The sequence below is a fragment of the Pseudorca crassidens genome, chromosome 2, assembly GCF_039906515.1.
Source record: "Pseudorca crassidens isolate mPseCra1 chromosome 2, mPseCra1.hap1, whole genome shotgun sequence".
NCBI lineage: Eukaryota > Metazoa > Chordata > Mammalia > Artiodactyla > Delphinidae > Pseudorca > Pseudorca crassidens.
This window is the reverse complement of record NC_090297.1, coordinates 164264443-164282941: the sequence shown is the minus strand read 5'-3', so window position 1 is coordinate 164282941 and position 18499 is coordinate 164264443. Positions and strand designations below refer to the sequence as shown.

Genomic DNA, 18499 nt, shown 5'->3' with positions numbered 1-18499 from the left:
AGGATGTCTTCTGTTTCTTCTCTCTTCCTGGCTTTTCCTCTGCCCCCTCTTGCAGGACTCTGTGGCATCTAACTTGGGGGAGAGGAGGGTGGGGAGATGGAGGGGTGGTGATAAGGCAGATTTTTTTTAAAAAGGACAGAGTCCCACATTACTGGTACAATTTTCCTCTGTTACGCCAGCAACCATGAAGGTGCAAATCCAGCCCTTGTCAAATGGTGGTAATCTGGCTCACCTCGCCTGATTCACTTACTGGCAAAGCCACAACCTGCAGAGACCCTCTGTCCACAGACAGCTCCCAAGTACCTCTCACCTTTAGGCATCGTCAGGCCCGAGCCGGAGACCAGCCTCGTGTGTCCCCAGACACAAAAGTCAAGTTCTAGGGTTGGTTCCATGAAACCCTCCTCACTTGGCCGGGATTAACAAAGCGTGCAGAGAAGAGACGCCCAGCCCACCACCAACTCACTCTAAAGAAATTCTATTACCTTCCTTTTTTTTTTTTCCAATGATTTAATTTTTTTTTCTTTATTTTATTTTATTTTTTTGGCCACGCCATGCAGCTTATGGGATCTTAGTTCCCAGACCAGGGATTGAGCCCCGGCCCCCAGCAGTGAAAGTGTCAAGTCCTAACCACTGGACTGCCAGGGAATTCCCCTCTCTTACCTTTCAGGATTAGTCTCTTTGATTCTTCTTACACTTAAGGGGGGTGATAAGCTAATAATAGCAAAATGTATTCATCATCTTTGAGCATGACCTACGTGGCACATCTGATCCCCTCCTGTTCACAGTTTTGGAGCCTCTGATAAAACTCTTAAACAAAAGGAAAGCCAAATTTGTATCCAGCTCTAATATACTTAGGATTATACTTCTAAACTTGCTGCCTAGAGATATTCTCACAAAACCTATCACACAGTCCACAAGTTTGAATTCCCTCTCTCTGATTTCATATCTGCAGGTGAGCAGAGACTTGACATTGATTCCTGCATACACTGAAAATGCATACGTATTTTTCTGTGGTACCAGACTATCAGGAAGCAAAGGCGTCTGGCTCCTTTCAGCAGAAACAAGTGAAAGCCCACGTGAGTGGGAGGCAGAGTCATGCTTGCAGGACTTTCTCATAAGATTCCCTCCTGACACACTGATTTTTTGCTTTAACTTACAGCCTGTGTCTCTTCAATGCCTCTAGGGTTGACAGAAAGAAATACATTTGGGAAATATGATGGCCTTTTCCACCAGTCTGCTCCTTCAGCAATTTTGCCACAAGAGTAGTTTCTTCTAAAGTGTTTTTCTACAGAAAAGTATCACTTTACCCCTATTTTCCAAATAGTGACATAGGTGAAAGAAGACGCAAGCAACTCTGCTCTGTATCTTCTGTAGCGTGCATGGACCCATCATAGGTCAGCATTTTTTGCTTATAGTAACATCACTTCAAAGGCCAACCTGAACTGGTTGTACGCTTTTCTTTTTTTTGTTGTTTTTGTTTTGTTCTTTGCATTTAAAAATATAATTTTATTTTTATTTATTTTTTAAATTAATTTTTATTGGAGTATAGTTGCTTTACAATGTTATATTAGCTTCTACTTACAGCAAAGTGAATCAGCTATACATATACATATATCCCCTCTTTTTTGGATTTCCTTTGCATTTAGGTTGTACACTTTTCTTATTTGAAAACTCGTTCTTATTGCTGAATCAAAGTTTATGCAGTCGGTGAGTTTGTGCTAGAAACTACTACTACAGGCACCAATCTGTCATCTGCTGCTAATCTCTCCAAAGTGAGTCTGAAAATGTTTTAGCATAAACTTTGATTCAGCAATAAGAACAAGTTTTCAAATAAGAAAAGTGTACAACCTAAATGCAAAGGAAATCCAAAAAGTTGCTTTACAATGTTGGATTAGCTTCTGCTTACAGCAAAGTGAATCAGCTATATGTATACATATGTCCCCTCTTTTTTGGATTTCCCTGGTCTGTTAAGATGTCTGCTTCTGTTTGTGTTACACCCAGCTGTTAGGTTTCTCTAATTGCTGGCTGATAGCTCTATTATTTTTGGTAATGTCCTTGAGCATAATTTGCTCCAAAATCTGATCCAGTTAAATCTGAGTCCCCTTCCAGGGATACAAGCAAATTGAAGTGAGGATAAATGAGGGCCCAATATTCTCAGTCTGCCGCAACTGTTGTAGAGCCTCCACCCTATGAGATGGCTGAGTGGATGAATGGACCCTTGGCTTCCTGGCTACATTCTCCTGGAATTTAGCCTCTGCAACATGGAACTGAGGTGAGGGGCTTGAGGTGGAAGCATGAGAAATGCTGGCAACCTGCCCCTCCTGGGAGGACACCATAGCCCTTGACTGGGAGCTGGGGGAATAGGGAGCCTTATCTTCTTGGCCACAGCTACCTGGAGAGGAGCATCTGTTATGCTGAGCTTGGGTTAAGGGGAGAATGAGTAGGTCATGGTTCAGGTACCATAGACATTTGTTGTTGTTGCTGAGATTTAGTAGATTTTCTTGAATAAATATTTCATTTGCTGTACGCCCTTAGGGCACCTTCCAGAGACTTTAAATAGCTGTTGTGTTCTAAAACTTTCACCGGTTATAGTTGTTTTGCTGGAAAGGAGAGCTTCTAAAATAGTATTTTATTGTGGATTTTAATTGCCTGTCCTTGATATGTAATAAGGTTGAACATTTTTCACCTCATCCTGGGTCATTTGTGCTAGTTTATGCCTGTGTGCCCTCAGATCCATTCCTCATGCTTTCCTGCAGTGCACGGCAGAGGGGCTCACCCTTGTGGGCTCCCATGTCAGCTGGATTCTGGCTGAATTTGGCTAATAGTGTCCCCCGCACTGTGGAGGACACTTGAAGGCAGGAGAGTGAAGCCAGGGATTTCTCCCCTCCCTTCTTTACCCTGGGCTTTGCCTGCTGTGGTTGTGACTTGAGCTCTTCCCAGACATGCCCACGGCGATTTCAGCTTTCACTGGATAATGTTGCCTTCTGGGGTCCTAGAACATTTTCTCCTACATTTGTCGGCCCAGCTGAGGGGATGAGAGTGGTTTCCCACATTGTCCTCACTATCCCATTTGCCTCTCAACTCCTCCGTCACCTGTATAACTAGTGCCTTGCATTAAATTCCCTCTGCTGTAAGTACTTGACGCGGTGTCTGTTTTTCAGGTTAGACTCTGACTGATACACCATTAGTGCTTCCTTTTCTGTTAAATTATTATTTTTTTCTTTTTTCTATAGTCTGCCCTCCTTTTCTTTTTAATTCTTAAGAGTTCTTTATATATTTTGAATACTTGTCATTTATTGATTGTATGTGTTGGAAAAACATACAATCAATAAATGTATGTATTTATACATACAAACTCTTCTCTCTGTTTATAGTTTGTCTTTTCACTCTTTTTTTTTTGCCTGTGTTGGGTCTTCGTTGCTGCGCCTGGGCTTTTTTTAGTTGTGGTGAACAGGGGCTGCTCTTCATTGTGGTGCGTGGGCTTCTCATTGCAGTGGCTTCTCTTGTTGTGGAGCACGGGCTCTAGTGCACACAGCTTCAGTAGTTGTGGCACGTGGGCTCAGCAGTGTGGCTCACGGACTCTAGAGTGCAGGCTCAGTATTCGTGGCGCACAGGTTTAGTTGCTCCGCAACATATGGGATCTTCCCGGACCAGGGATTGAAGCCGTGTCCCCTGCATTGACAGGCTGATTCTTAACCACTGCACCACCAGGGAAATCCTGTCTTTTCACTCTTTATGATGACTTTTGATGAACAGTTTCTACAGTTAATGAAGTAGTCTACTTTCAAAATATGTTTTCTTGATCGTTTGTGCCTTTTGTGTCTTCTTTTAAGAAATCACTTTTCTAAACTTCCCTAAATAATATTTTCTTCCTAATTCAAAATCTTCTTCGTTTAACCTTCCACATTTAAGTCTATAAGATGCGTTGAACTAATTTTAGTGTAAAATATGAGGTGGCTTCAATCTCATGTTTTCTCATATTGATAACCAATTATCCCAGCACCATTTTTATTGAAAATCTTCCCTTTTCCTCACTGATCTTATATTTCTATATACTGATAGGATTTATTTCTGCACCCTCTATTCTGTCTCATTATTATATTATTTATCCCTGAATTAATACTATGCTATCTATATTATACTACACTGTATTATTAATATGCTATCTTTATTTATTAATTTATTTATTTTTATAGTACGCGGGCCTCTCACTGTTGTGGCCTCTCCCATTGCGGAGCACAGGCTCCGGACGCGCAGGCTCAGCGGCCATGGCTCACGGGCCCAGCCGCTCCGCAGCATGTGGGATCTTCCCAGGCCAGGGCACGAACCCGCGTCCCCTGCATCGGCAGGCGGACTCTCAACCACTGTGCCACCAGGGAAGCCCTATAAGAATTTTTTTATCTGGTGAACTAAGTCCACTTACCTTGTTCTTTTATTGATATGCCTTGGCTATTCTTGACCCTTTTACTCTTCAATATAAATTTAAAATCAGCTTATCAAGTTCCACCAAAACCCATTTGAATTTTTATTAAAATATATTAAATTTGTAGATGAATTGTAAGAGTGGGGAGAATTGACACCTTTGTGGTATTTAGTCTTTCAATCCATAGACATGGTCTATTTCACAATTTATTTAAGTCTTTTATGTCTTTCAATAAAGTGTTATTATTTTCTTTTGAAGATCTTACACATCTTTTGTTAGATTTGTTTCTAGGTACTTTTTTTATGTTATCATAAATGTATCTTTCAGGCTTCAGCAAATGAACTGCTGAAATTAGAACATTCCCTCACACCATATACAAAAATAAACTCAAAATAGTTTAAAGATCTAAATATAAGACAAGACCTAAATAGAAGACCATAAAACTCCCAGAAGAGAACATAGGCAAAACATTCTCTGACATAGATCATAGCAATATTTTCTTAAATTGTCTCCCAAGGCAAATTTAAAAAGAAGCAAAAATAAACAAATGGGACCTAATCAAACTTAAAAAGCTTTTGTACAGCAAAGGAAATCATCAATAAAACAAAAAGACAACCTACGGAATGGGAGAAAATATTTGCAAATGATACGACCGACAAGGGGTTAATTTCCAAAATAGACATACAGCTCATACAACTCAATATCAAAAAAAGCAAACAACCCAATCAAAAAATAGGCAGAAGACCTAAATAGACATTTCTCCAGAGAAGACATACAGATGGCCAACAGGCACATGAAAAAATGCTCAATGTTGCTAATTATTAGAGAAGTGCAAATCAAAACTACAATGAGGAATCACTTCACACCAGTCAGAATGGCTATCATCAAAAAGTCTACAAATAATAAATGCTGGAGACAGTGTAGAGAAAAGGGAACCCTCCTACACTGTTGGTGGGAATGTAAATTGATACAGCCACTATGGAAAACAGTATGGAGGTTCCTTAAAAAACTACAAATAGAACTACCATACGACCCAGCAGTCCCACTATTGGGCACATATCCAGAAAAGATGAAAGCTCTAATTCAAAAAGATATATATATACCGCAATGTTCACAGCAGCACTATTTATAATAGCCAAGAAATGGAAGTAAGTTAAGTATCCAACAACAGATAAATGAATAAACAAAATGTGGTACATATATACAATGGAATATTACTCAGCCATAAAAAGGAATGAAATTGGGTCATTTGTAGAGATGTGGATGGACCTAGAGACTGTCATACAGAGTGAAGTAAGTCAGAGAGAGAAAAACAAATATTGTATATTAACACATATATGTGGAATCTAGAAAAATGGTATGGATGATCCTATTTGCAAAGCAGAAATAGAGAACAAATCTATGGATACCAAGGGGGAAGTGGGGTGGGAGGAATTGGGAGATTGGGATTGACACATATACACTATTGATACTATGTATAAAATAAATAGCTAATGAGAATATACCATATAGCACAGGGAACTTAATGCACTGTGGTGATCTGAATGGGAAGAAAGTCCAAAAGGGAAGGGATATATGTATGTGTACGGCTGACTCATTTTGCTGGGCAGCAGAAACTAATACAACATTGTAAAGCAACTATACTCCAATAAAAATTAATTAAAAAATAAAATAATCAAAAGTTGATCCAAATAGTTGGACCTCACCAAGGTAGAGCTGCAGATCCAAGTTTCCCAAGTGTGAAATAGACAAGAAGACTTGCCGTTCAATTTTTTTTCTTTCTGTATAGAATTTGTTGGGAAGACAAAGACGAAGCGATTGGTGCCATGTACAGGTAAGGATACAAGACTGGCACTTGTCTTATCTTAGGAGAACACAACCGGAAAGGATCTTAAAGATTATTTAACCAGGAGTTCCTAACCTGAACTCAGAAAACTAAGTTGTGATGGGCTTCAAAAAGTATGTAAATACTACCTGCTCCCCAAAATTGTATACTACATTTTGTGTATGTGTGTTTCTCTGGAAAGAAGATAGTTTTCATAATATTTTCTAAGGGTTTGTAACCTCCAAGAGTATTAAGTATAATTTAATTAACCATGAATACTATGATCTGATTACTCAGGTAAGAATGTTATTTGCTTTTCCTTCCCAAAGTTTCTTGTTCATTAGAACTCAAATAAACAAACAAAAAGACAAATAAATGATATATTTGAAGTTAAGAGGGAAAAAAAAAGATACATGTACCCCAATGTTCACAGCAGCACTGTTTATAATAGCCAAGACGTGGAAGCAACCTAAGTATCCATCAACAGATAAATGGATAAACAAGATGTAGTATATATATGCAATGGAATATTACTCAGCCATAAAAAAGAATGAAATATTGCCATTTGCTGCAACATCAATGGACCTAGAGATTATCATACTAACTGAAGTCAGAAAGAGAAAGACAAATATTATATGATATCACTTATATGTGGAATCTAAAACATAATACAAATGAATCTATTAATAAAACAGAAACAGACTCAAAGACATAGAAAATAAACTTATGGTTACCAAAGGGGAAGGAGACAGGGAGGATAAATTTGGAGTATGGGATTAACAGATACGACTATATATAAAATAGATAAGCAACAAGAATTTACACAGGGAACTATATTCAATATCTTGTAATAATCTATAATGGAAAATAATCTGAAAATATATTTATATATATAACTGAATTATTTTGCTGTATACCTGAAACAATATTGCAAATCAATTATACCTCAATTTTTAAAAAATGAACTGCTCATTCAAAAATTTTAAAAAATGGAAAATGAAAAATCCACATGGAAGAACACCTTGATTTCAAAAGTATGGCTGCCCTCTTCTGAAAACTACATTGTCTGATATTTCCCAATATCACCAGGAACTACTGGGATTCTCCCACAGCTTTTTTTTTTTTTTTTAATTTACTTACTTTTGGCTGTGTTGGGTCTTCGTTGCTGCACGTGGGCTTTCTCTAGCTGCGGTGAGCGGAGGCTACACTTTGTTGCGGTGTGCAGGCTTCTCATTGCTGTGGCTTCTCTTTTTGCAGAGCACGGGCTCTAGGCGCGCGGGCTTCAGTAGTTGTGGCACGTGGGCTCTAGAGCTCAGGCTCAGTAGTTGTGGCACACGGGCCTAGTTGCTCCTTGGCATATGGGATCTTCACGGACCAGGGCTCGAACCCGTGTCCCCTGCACTGGTAGGCGGATTCTTAACCACTGCGCCACCAGGAAGTCCTCACCCACAGGTTTTAACAGCAGACTGGATAGTGCCTTTCTAGAATAACTGGTATGATTGCTTCAAGATAAACTACCTGGCAGGAGTAAGGAAAAGATATGAAAGATAACACATTAAAAACTTTTAAAAGTCCACGCTAAAAAAAGTCCACACTAAAGAAACATGCCTATGTGTAATGAAAATACTTGTTAATCCCCACAAAAATCCTGTAGCCGAATTCTTTTCCTTTTCTTTAGAATGTCAAAATCCACATTCAATTCAAATGTAAAAGGTGAAAAGGATTAAGTGAAAACATTCCCTCCCAACCCTTTCCCCTAGATTCCCACTTACTCTCTTACAATAATAATCATTTCTTGGTTGTCTTTCTAAACCTATATTGTCTTTCTAAACCATATCCAAGGAAACACATATTATATATGTATTGTGTATGAAATATACTCCACGCCCCAGCCCATACCCAGTGTTTTGCATTTAACAGTACGTTTTGGAGATCTATTAAGACATAAAGACCTTACTCATTTTTTTTTTTTTAGTGTGGCATAGCATAGTAAGGTTAATCGCATGTGCCATTATGTGTTTGTTTTAGTTTGTCTGAGGTTTTTTTTTTTTCCCCTGGTATGAAACGCTAATAGATATGGACTTCAAAAAAAAACAAAAACAAAAACAACTGTAATCATAACACTATTATCACACTTAAATTAACAATAATTTCTCAATATCATCACACATCTAATCGATATCTGAGTTAAATGATCTCATGTCAATTTTAAAAGCTTTTGACAATTTGAATTACAATCTAAATAAGAGCAATACGTTGCAGTCGATTGATGTTTTTAAAGCCCCTTTTAATCTGTAGGTTTTCCCTCTTTTGTTTCCCTTGCGTTTTATTTATTAAAGTACCCAGGATGTTGTCCTGTAGAGTTTCCCAGTCAAGATCTTGCTGATTCTATCTCTATGGTGTAGTTTAACATGCTCCTCTGTTCTATTTTCTATACATTAGTAGTTGGATTTAGGGGTTTGATCAGATTTCGTTGTGATTGTGTGTGTGTGTGTGTGTGTGTGTGTGTGTGTGGTGTTCTTTTATTATAAGAACACCCTGTTGGTTATCTTCCTTTTTGTAATCTTAGTCAAAGTTTCTTTTTTAATGGAAAAGTGGTAATTAATTTTGAAACAAAATGTCCTCTCTTTCAGAAGGAGGTGGTGGTTCAAACGACTTCTGTGACAGATGTATGGCTGAGCAATCACCTTGTAAGAGAAATAGTCACACAAGAATAATTCAGGGAAAACAACAAATTCCTCATCATTTTTCACTCTCAACAACAGTGATTTCCTTTTTCTTAATTAGCTCTTAATCACCACAAGCTCCGCATTTTTTCCTGAGGTATTACTTCCAGGAGGCAGCCAAAAACGGCTCAGTGAATAAGCTGCTTTTCAAAATCAAACAACATTTGGGCGAGTCGCCATTTATGACCAAGGATCCTCGTGATCGAGCTCCGGCCTTCCCCCGAGGCGCTAAAAAGCAGTCTTATTTAACTCGAGACCTTTCTTTCCTTTTTCACCTTTTTCCGGCCTTGGGCACCGGCACCGCGCAGGACAGGCCGCAAGGAGCCGGGACTTGCAGGAACTCGGTCTCAGCCGGTCGCCGAGTCACAGAATCTCAGAACCCCCAGCCAGTGAGCCGCGGAATCCCGTCCACCGCTGGGGCCTCCGCCCGGCCTGCCACGCTCCGGGGCGGGCGTGGTGGTAGTTGGGGCCGGAGGGGCGGGGCCTCGAGGCTCCGCCCCGCTCGGCGACTGCTCTCCGGCTCCGCAGCAGCCAGCTGACATTAGTCGCGGAGCCGCCGCCTTCGCTTTCATCTCCGCCTCAGCTTCGGAGGATCCCGGCCAGGAGCGAGAGCCGGCAGCTGGCCCGCAAGCCGCCGCCGCCATGGGGAACCGCGTTTCTCGGGAAGACTTCGAGTGGGTCTACACCGACCAGCCCCACGCCACTCGGCGCCAGGAGATCCTGGGTGAGGTCCGAGCCCGCGCCCCGTTATGTGCGTGCGCGGCCTCCCGCTACCGGGACGCGCCCTCCTCGCGCGGCCCTTGCGCGCCCGAGGCCGGTTAAGAGTCGACTCCCTGCCGCGTCCCGCCGCCCCGGCCGCCTGGCCTCGCGGGAAAAGCCGGGGGAGGCGCTGGGCCGGAGCGGGAGGGAGGGAGGGATCCCCGCGCTCCCCCGTCCCACCGCGTAGCCCCGGCCTTTCGGCTGGGAGGCGCAGGCGCGCCCCCAAGCGCGGGCGTGCGGTCGAGGCCTGGGTTTGCTCAGAGCCGAGTCCCCGCGACTAGGCCACCCTTGGGTAGATCCTCTCGCTTGGAAATTCTCGTGCCGCCGGTCGGCACCGTTTCCTCCCCGTCTCCGTCCTCCCCCTCCCCCCCTCCTCCTCCTCTCCCCTCCTCCTCCTCTCCCCTCCTCCTCCTCTCCCTCTCCCTGTAGCCGGCCCCGGCAGAGCCAGGCTGCGAGCGTGTGCGCGGCAGGGCGTGGTCCTGGAGCATCTGGCGGCCCACGCGCGGGGCGCGCTGACGTTGGTCAGCGCCAGCCGGTCATCCTGCCGCCGGCGGCTGCCGCCTTGGGCCGGGGAGGGAACTCGTGGTACCCGACCCGTTTGACCGCAGGGGCTTCTCGGGCCGGAAAGGTAAGCGTTCCAGGGTCCGGATCCTGCTGCGGTCACGGTGTTCTCATTGATCCTCTCAAGGAGGCTCATGCAAGAAGGGCAGATTCATATATATTTTTCATCCATCCCAGTTTTGTGGACGAAAAGGCTGAAGTATGGAAGACTTGCCAAGATTAGCCTTCTGGTCCCCTGACTGCTAGTTTAGGGCCTTTACACCAGGTTAACTAGGCCTTATTCAACTCTCTAGAGGTGTAAGGCGCTCAGCTATTTGCAGCTTCTACATTATATAGAGAATTCTCTCATTTCTCCCAGGGTACTCTTAATGGTAAGCTAGGCATTGTGTTGAGTGCTTTACAAACATTACACAATTTAATCCTGCCAGTAATTAGGTAGGTGTTATTCCTGTTTTAAAGATGAAGTAAGAGTGAATAAGTAAACGTTAGAGGGGAATTCTGATCTGGGTTAGATTACCTTCAAAGCATTGCTTTTAACCTCTTTGCTGTTGTTTCAAAGATCTGGAAACTAGTGGGTGGTAAATTGAATAGGAGGAATTCTTTCTCATACACAGTATTCCCCTAGTTTTTTTTCTCTGCATCCATTTGTGCAATGAAAAGAAAAATCAAGCCCCTGATTTTTGTTGGGTAAGTTAGAAATTTCATGTTTTCACAAAAAGAAAGGAGTTAACCCTTTAAAAACTTTCATGGTCGAGCAGACCCTTCAGAGTTGTCTCTTGGACTAGAGTTCACCTTCTCCAGGTTGCCTGCCTCCTGAATAAAGCAACCTTTCCTTTCCAGCCAATACTTGTCTCTTGAGTCCCGCAAACAGCGGAACCAGAGTTTGGTAGCATGTGGTCACAGATCTAGTAAATGGAGGAATCTAGATTTAAATCCATATCCTTCTGACACTAGGGACTATTTTACACTGTAATAGAACTTTATAAATTGTTAAAAAAAAAAGAGTTAGTAGATCCCTTTGAAATGGATTTGTTAAAATTGAATCAGTAAGTTGGGAGCTTGAACCTTTATAGTTGCTATTAAGGGTATACTTTTAAGAGAGTTTGGTTCGTGGATGCTTTCCTTTTTATTTTTAATCAAAATGTGTAAATCACACATAGGAGATAGCATATGGTACATTTTATCTATGCCTGATCAATACATTACATAAGAATAATCTGGTATCCACGCTATAAAAACCAACTCCTGAATACTGGAACTTAGCTATCTATTTAAAATTCAGAAAATCAAGGAAGTCAAAAGGTGCTTGTTCATGCTTATCTCAACACTGAACATTTTTTCCACAAACTTATCATCACTGGACCGTTTCACTTGGAAAGTAGAAGGACTACATATTTCTCAATGAAAACATCATTTTCCCTGCAGGTGTAAATAAATACTGCTCAGTGTTCCATCTCAGGGGTGGAGATGGAATACCCTCAGGAAAGATAAAAATCTGGAGACTTGTTTAAATTATACTTAAATGGTGAGATATTTCTCAAATGTATCAGGTTTTGGGGGAGAGAGAGACACCAGAGAACATGGATATGTTGTTTAACAACCACCATCTGTATGCTAAATTTACAAAATTTATGTACGAAATTAATGAAGGCTAGGAACTAGACCATTATTAGTGGGTCAGATAATCACAAGAAATGCTCCTTTTACTGCTGTACTTCCACAGTGAAACAGCATTTTTTTTAACAGCCTTATTAAAATATAATTCACAAACTATAAAGTTCATCCTTTTTTTTTTTTTTGGCCATGCCGCAGGGCATGTGGGATCTTAATTCCCCAACTAGGGATCAAACCCGTTCCCCCTGCACTGGAAGCTCAGTCTTAACCACTGGACCGCCAGGGAAGTCCTGAAAGTTCACCCATTTAAAGTGTACGATTCAGTGAGTTTTTATAGTGTATTCACAGAGTTTTAAACTATCACTACAATCTAATTTTATAAAGTTTTAGTCACCCTAAAAAGAAACCCTATACTCATAAGCAGTCTCCATATCTTCCAGTCCTGGGCAACCACTAATCTTTCTGTTTTTATAGATTTGCTTATTCTGGATGTTTCTTATGAATGAAATCATAAAATATTTGGTCTTTTGTGACTGACTTCTTTCACTTTGCATAATGTTTTCAAGGTTCACCCATGTTGTAGCATGTATCAGTACTCAGATCCTTTTTGTAAGTTTCGTGTTTGGTGTAAGAGAGAGGTCCAGTTTTATTCTTCTGCACATGGATGACCAGTTTTTCCAGCACCATTTGTTGAAAAGACTATTCTTTCCCCCCATTTAATTATATTGGCATGCTAGTATTGATTTTTATATACTATTACAGCTTTGCAAAAATTTGGTACAGAATTACTTGGAGGAAGTTGATTTGTCTGAGAAAAATGTGCCATCTTTGTTTCATGATTTTAGTGTAACTATGAAGTGTGTGTTATCTTCTATCCCTTGTCAGATGTGTCAGTTTAATCTAGTTTTATGTAAGGTAAAAATGCTGGAGTTCTAAACAGAAATAACACATTTTAATACAAAAGATTTATTACTTATCCACCAATGAATTAAACACTTGTTTGGAGGACTGCTCAAAATGCCCATATTTTAATGAATGACTTATTTGAGTTTTTCATTTATCCCAGGGTAGTTAGTTTTAGACGCAAACCTATTGAGTAATCAATAATCAAAAAGTAACCCTCAAAAGGATTATTTTTTTTGGCCTATTGCCTACAAAATTGTTAACATTGATGAAATGAACTAATACCAACAAAGATGAGAGGTTAGGGAGTGGAGACAGAAGAGGGGAAAGGAAAGAAACAAGAATAATTACCTCGAATTAACACTACCTTTATTTCTTATATCTAAAACTAGACTTAAATAACTTCCTGTCTTGCATTTTAAGCTTTTATTGAATTCTTCATTTCACCTTTAGGGAAAAGAGGGTGAAGCTGCTCTTCTTTTTTCTGAATCTTTTCAAGAACACTCTGAAAGACCTGTCCCAAGAAAAAGGTCCTTCTTCCTTTTGCTGTCCTGGGTCAAACATACTTGACAACACACAAAACAAAAGATGTTCATTATATCTAGGCTTCCATCTCTGGAGTGCCGGGATACAGAGAAGAATCTGCATTTGCCTGTAGGAACACTTGCCTGAAATGCAGAGATTTTTATTACTGGCCCTTCCCATAATACTTGGATATTTGCATGTGAATTCAACAAATAATCTAACACAGATTAGTATTGTTCAGTTCTAACGCAAAAAGAAAGAAAGAAGGGGGCGTGGTGTTGTGAATCCATAGAGTTCTTTGGAAATTACCCTAATTTCCAGGTGACTAGAAAAAGTCTACATTGGCAAAAATTTACATATCTAAATGTCTAAAAATAGGAAAATGGTTAGAAGTTACAACTGGCAACTAGAAGTGATTTAGTCATTAAAAAGGAAATTATGAAATCTAAGTATATAATATAGTGTATATAATATGTATATATTATATATAAGTATATTGCATATATAGTATATTGTATATATATTACATAAAAGCATATTGTAATAGTCTGTAATCTGCCAGACACATAGGTTTATCAGATTATGATTACCACTTTGTAAAACTTATAAATTTAATATACAAAAAATTGTTAGGAGTGAAAAGGCAACTAGATAACATGAAATCTTTACTCATTTGTGACTATCTTTCTGTTATTGTGGAGAGTCTAGATTTTGAGCCTTATTTTTTTCCGCATAAATTCTCAATTTGTTGTGACATAGTATTTAGTAATTTTACTGTTGAATACACTCCTTCCCTGTAGTAGACAAATATTTGATAAAGTCTCTAATAGAGGGCATATAATGACTTGGAAAAAGAAAAAAATTAATCCATGTGTTAATGTAATTGATGTTAGTTTAATTATAATTGCAGAACTATTGTGCACTTTTCTCAGTCTCTGAGTTTTTGTTTGTTTTTCCCTTACAGCAAAGTATCCAGAGATAAAATCCTTAATGAAACCTGATTCCAACTTGATATGGATTGTAATTTTGATGGTTCTCACTCAGTTTGTTGCATTTTACTTAGTGAAGGACTTGGACTGGAAATGGGTCCTATTTTGGGCGTATGCCTTTGGCAGCTGCATTAATCATTCAACGACTCTGGCTATTCATGAAGTTTCCCACAACAGTGCCTTTGGCCAATGCAAACCTATGAGGAATCGTTGGTTTGGAATATTTGCTAATCTCCCTATTGGTGTTCCATATTCAATTTCCTTTAAGAGGTATCACATGGATCATCATCGATACCTCGGTGGTGATGGCGTCGATGTGGATATTCCAACTGATTTTGAAGGCTGGTTCTTCTGTACCACTTTCAGAAAGTTTATCTGGGTTATTCTTCAACCTCTCTTTTATGCTTTTCGGCCTCTGTTCATCAACCCCAAACCAATTTCTTATCTGGAAATCATCAATACTGTGATCCAGATCACTTTTGACGTTGCGATTTACTACGTTTTGGGAATTAAATCTTTAGTCTACATGTTGGCGGCAACCTTACTTGGCCTAGGTTTGCACCCAATCTCTGGACATTTTATAGCTGAACATTACATGTTCTTAAAAGGACATGAAACTTACTCATACTATGGGCCTCTGAATTTACTCACCTTCAATGTGGGTTACCATAATGAACACCATGACTTCCCCAACATTCCTGGAAAAAGCCTTCCCCTGGTAAGTAAAGGATTTGATACATGTTCTAATTTCTGATGGTTATATGATCAAAATTACTTTTGACTTGCTCATTTAACATGGAATCTAGTATATTTCGTCCATCTAGGCTGTTCATCAAAGAAAACAGCAAGAGTCCAAGTCCTGAGTTGGCCAGCCTAACTTTACAAAGAGTTCACTGTCCTGGATCCCTAAGCCTAGCGGTAACACGTCTGGTTTAGAATGTTGGGGGATCTGCAAAATTGGCTAACATGTGAAGTAATTCAGAAATAGAGAATGAATTCCCTCTGTGAAGGGAGCAAAAGTTCACATAACCGTTATCACTGTTAAGCTGAATACACTTAGCTAAGGTTTGTGTTGGTTTGTTGTGAAATACAGAGGTCCTACATAATTGCTCTGCAAAATAAGTGAACTTCAGTTTCCAGTACCACAGACTTCCCACAGGTAGGGACCATCTGTTTCCTGTCACATAGACTTTCAGTGTGTCGTTTGTGGAGTAAATGAAAGACAGCACATTGACACTCATCCTTTCACCCTTCCCAAAACAGGATGATCCTCTCCAAACTTCAGTTGTATTTCTGATGAGTTCTCTTATTAGACTTGCCATCCTCAGAATGGATAACTTTTACAATTCCATTACCAAAAAAATGTTTCCGTAATTCTAAAAAGGGGAAGTAGTATGATGTGTAATATCAGGTTTTTTTGATTTTTTTTTTTTAGCTGTGATATAAGGGAACCATAGCCAGGTATTTTATGCTATCATATCCACCCAACCACATTTTATAGATTTCCTCTTCAGTTTTTAAATGTTGACTGTCTGCAGACTCGTATACAACATGACAATGAAATACAACGTTTGATTATTGATTGGATTGCCAATTGAGGAAAGAAAGATCTAGAAAGGACATTGAGTTAGTGGGGAAATTTTGAATCTGGACCGTGTGATACATAATACTGTGTCATTGTTAAATTTCTTGGGTGCGGTAATGGTATTATGGTCTTGTCGGGGAATGTCCTCGTTCTTAGGAGATATGTGTAGAATATTTAGGGGTGAAGTATTCGGGGTTAGTTTTCATATAATGTCTGCAGCTTTCTTTCGTCAAAGAAAGAGCAAAGTATGTGGCGTGTACTATATATGGAGAGAGAGAAAGTGGCCGTGACATAGTGTCAATTGGTGGACCTAGGTGAAGGGCATATGGGTGTTGGTTTTTCTGTTCTTTCAACTTTTCTGTCGGTTTTACATTTTTCAAAATAAAATGGGGGAAAGCACCACATAACTGGCCAAAGACAGCTTTGAAACGGTGTAATGTGGTGCTAGTGCAGCTACTTTGTGTCATTGTGGCCTGAAAAGTGCAGCCCACCTTTGCTTGCCTCTTCCCTGACTAGGACAGTACATTTTTATATTTTAAGAGGTTATGGTTTAAGGAGAAAGCCAGTCACCTTCGGAGCAAAATAATTAATTTTTTCCAATATAAACCACATACTTTGACTTGTAATTTTCTTGAACAGTCCCTGAACTGTTCAGCTCAAACATTACTTGACCTAAGGCCCATGGTTCATCAGTGAGTATTGAGTTCCCACTCCATTCCACACTGTTTTCCTGTTGCTTAGCTAAACTAACACACGTTCTCAGAGTTCTCTTAAGTCTTCCTTTTCCGGCTTTTTCTATGGTGTATACCAAGGAGTATCTTGTTCTACAGTTGTTGTGCTGCAGTAGTTATGTTGCATATAACTGTCACGTGGTTAGTTAACAGGTATGTATAGCAAGGTTTCTTTTAACAGCTTTATTGAGATGTAACTCATAGATACAATTCATCCATTTAAAATTCAATGGTTTTTAGATTGTTCAGAGTTGTACAACCATCGCTGTAATCAATTTTAGAATATTCTTATCACAATAACAAGGTTCTTTAATTTTTTCTATGTTTTTCGTGCTGTCTCTCTTCAACATCTTGGATTCTGTGTTTTTGTTTTCCTTTGGGATTTATTAGGGTAGTTTTTGTACATTTTGTTGAAGCCACAGAATTTTTTCTTACTCAGCAGTAACTAGTTTTGCTTGCTCATCACACTGGCAGTAATTTTTTTAAAAGACATTCTCAACTTGAGATGGCTGAATTGCACACTTGATAAGTGATTAATTTCTAAGTGGCATGCCACAATAATTGATCAGTATTTGTAGGTTCCTTAATGGCAGGGGATCAAGTGGTGCCTTTAAACCCTACAGTGGTGGCCGTGCAGTACCACACTTAAAAAGCAGCGAGCTGACTGGATTGCAAGGATTTATTGTTAAAGATTCCAGCTGCCAACTTTTACAAGTAAACCAGTATATTTAGTCCCTCAGAGCTTGTTGGAGCGTCATTAACTCTAGAGGATCAAGTGTATGTTACTGCTGAAATGGAAGCTGCTTTTTGTTTAGAATTTCCAAAGCTGCTGCTTTTATTTATTTATTTATTTGAGAGGGAGGCGGGAGAAAGTCTCATGGTTTCTCCTGAGTGTGTGTCAGACGTTCATCTGTCATCTGTAATAGGACTCAGCACTCACTCATCTTGCTGTATTTTCCCTTCCAGGTGAGGAAGATAGCAGCTGAGTACTATGAGAGCCTCCCCCACTACAATTCCTGGATAAAAGTACTGTATGATTTTGTGACGGATGATACAATAAGTCCCTATTCGAGGGTGAAGAGGCATCAAAAAGGCAGCGTGGTTCTGGAGTAAATGTCATTAAGGCCAAAGGAATTCCTCTCTGTAACTCCAGAAAAGCTGAGAAAGTGGAATTTTTACTAAAAAGACCAGCGACGTTCAGAAGCTGCCCTCCTACAAATTCGAAGTCTGATCTTCATGGTATCAAGAAGCTAATCTGGCTGTAAACAGTCAGCCTGTCTGTGCAGCATTCAGCTTTACTCACAGGAAACTTGTTCACTGTATTACCACCGTGGTGGATGTTTTCACTTAGGTCTGACACTTTGTAAGCATATCATAAAAAAATAGCTTTTCAAAAGCTATTTCTAGTATGTTGTTTTCACTATAAGGATTTACTTTATTAAAACATCTAATAAACTGAGCTGTTGATCACAATAAATAGTGTGTATCATATTTTTTTTAATTTTACTGTCTTTACACTATAACCAGAGTACTGGGGGTGAGCTTACTTTAAAATTTAAAAAGGCCTGGAACTATCTTTCACTGCAAGCCGAACGACTCATTTTTACTCTTTTCTGTTGTAGCAAAATACATGGAACCTAAATTAGTGCTGAGTCCTGCACAGCCTATTCATAAGTCAAGACATCACTGAGTTTAATCACAGAGAACCTTCAACTTCCTTTTCAGATGCGTGGACTCTCAAATTAGAAGCAACTCAACTAACTGATCAAGGGTTTCTTATCATTTCGTTTCAGCGGAAGCGGGTTGGGTCTGATGGTAGATGGTTGGTGTCAAGTAGCCAGTATCGAGGGCTGTTAGG

The 18499-nt window shown here is 39.8% G+C and overlaps 1 protein-coding gene and 1 long non-coding RNA gene across 15 annotated transcripts in view; one reads left to right on the top strand and one right to left on the bottom strand.

The window, feature by feature from the left end:
• The window catches only part of LOC137220082 (uncharacterized), a 111853-nt gene extending 102433 nt beyond the window's left edge, over positions 1–9420 (bottom strand). For 2 of the 13 annotated variants that reach the window (XR_010941454.1, XR_010941458.1), the window contains exons 1-3: positions 9250–9420; positions 7389–7766; positions 661–807 (exon numbers count right to left, since the gene is read on the bottom strand). This is a non-coding gene — a long non-coding RNA (uncharacterized lncRNA). Of the gene's footprint in view, positions 1–660; positions 808–6129; positions 6205–7388; positions 7767–9249 lie in introns of all 13 variants that reach the window. The other 11 variants (XR_010941456.1, XR_010941459.1, XR_010941453.1 and 8 more) reach the window with 7 other exon arrangements.
• Positions 9421–9484: 64 nt separating this feature from the next.
• DEGS1 (delta 4-desaturase, sphingolipid 1) lies at positions 9485–18118 on the top strand. 2 transcript variants are annotated; one of them, XM_067729662.1, is made up of 3 exons: positions 9485–9698; positions 14301–15043; positions 17608–18118. In XM_067729662.1, the coding sequence occupies exons 1-3, from the start codon at positions 9617–9619 to the stop codon at positions 17752–17754; spliced, it is 972 nt and encodes a 323-aa protein (XP_067585763.1). In that variant the 5' UTR covers positions 9485–9616; the 3' UTR covers positions 17755–18118. The 2 variants fall into 2 exon arrangements, with proteins under 2 accessions (XP_067585763.1, XP_067585764.1); XM_067729663.1 differs by lacking the exon at positions 9485–9698 and adding an exon at positions 10217–10361.
• The last annotated feature ends 381 nt before the right edge of the window (positions 18119–18499 follow it).

What these genes read in the sequence shown, in the direction of transcription:
- DEGS1 (XM_067729662.1), top strand. Translation starts at nt 9,617, where the DNA reads ATGGGGAACCGCGTTTCTCGGGAAGACTTCGAGTGGGTCTACACCGAC. An exon ending in TCGGCGCCAGGAGATCCTGG is followed by an intron (nt 9,699 to 14,300) that starts GTGAGGTCCGAG and finishes TTTCCCTTACAG; the next exon opens with CAAAGTATCCAGAGATAAAA. An exon ending in CTGGAAAAAGCCTTCCCCTG is followed by an intron (nt 15,044 to 17,607) that starts GTAAGTAAAGGA and finishes TTTCCCTTCCAG; the next exon opens with GTGAGGAAGATAGCAGCTGA.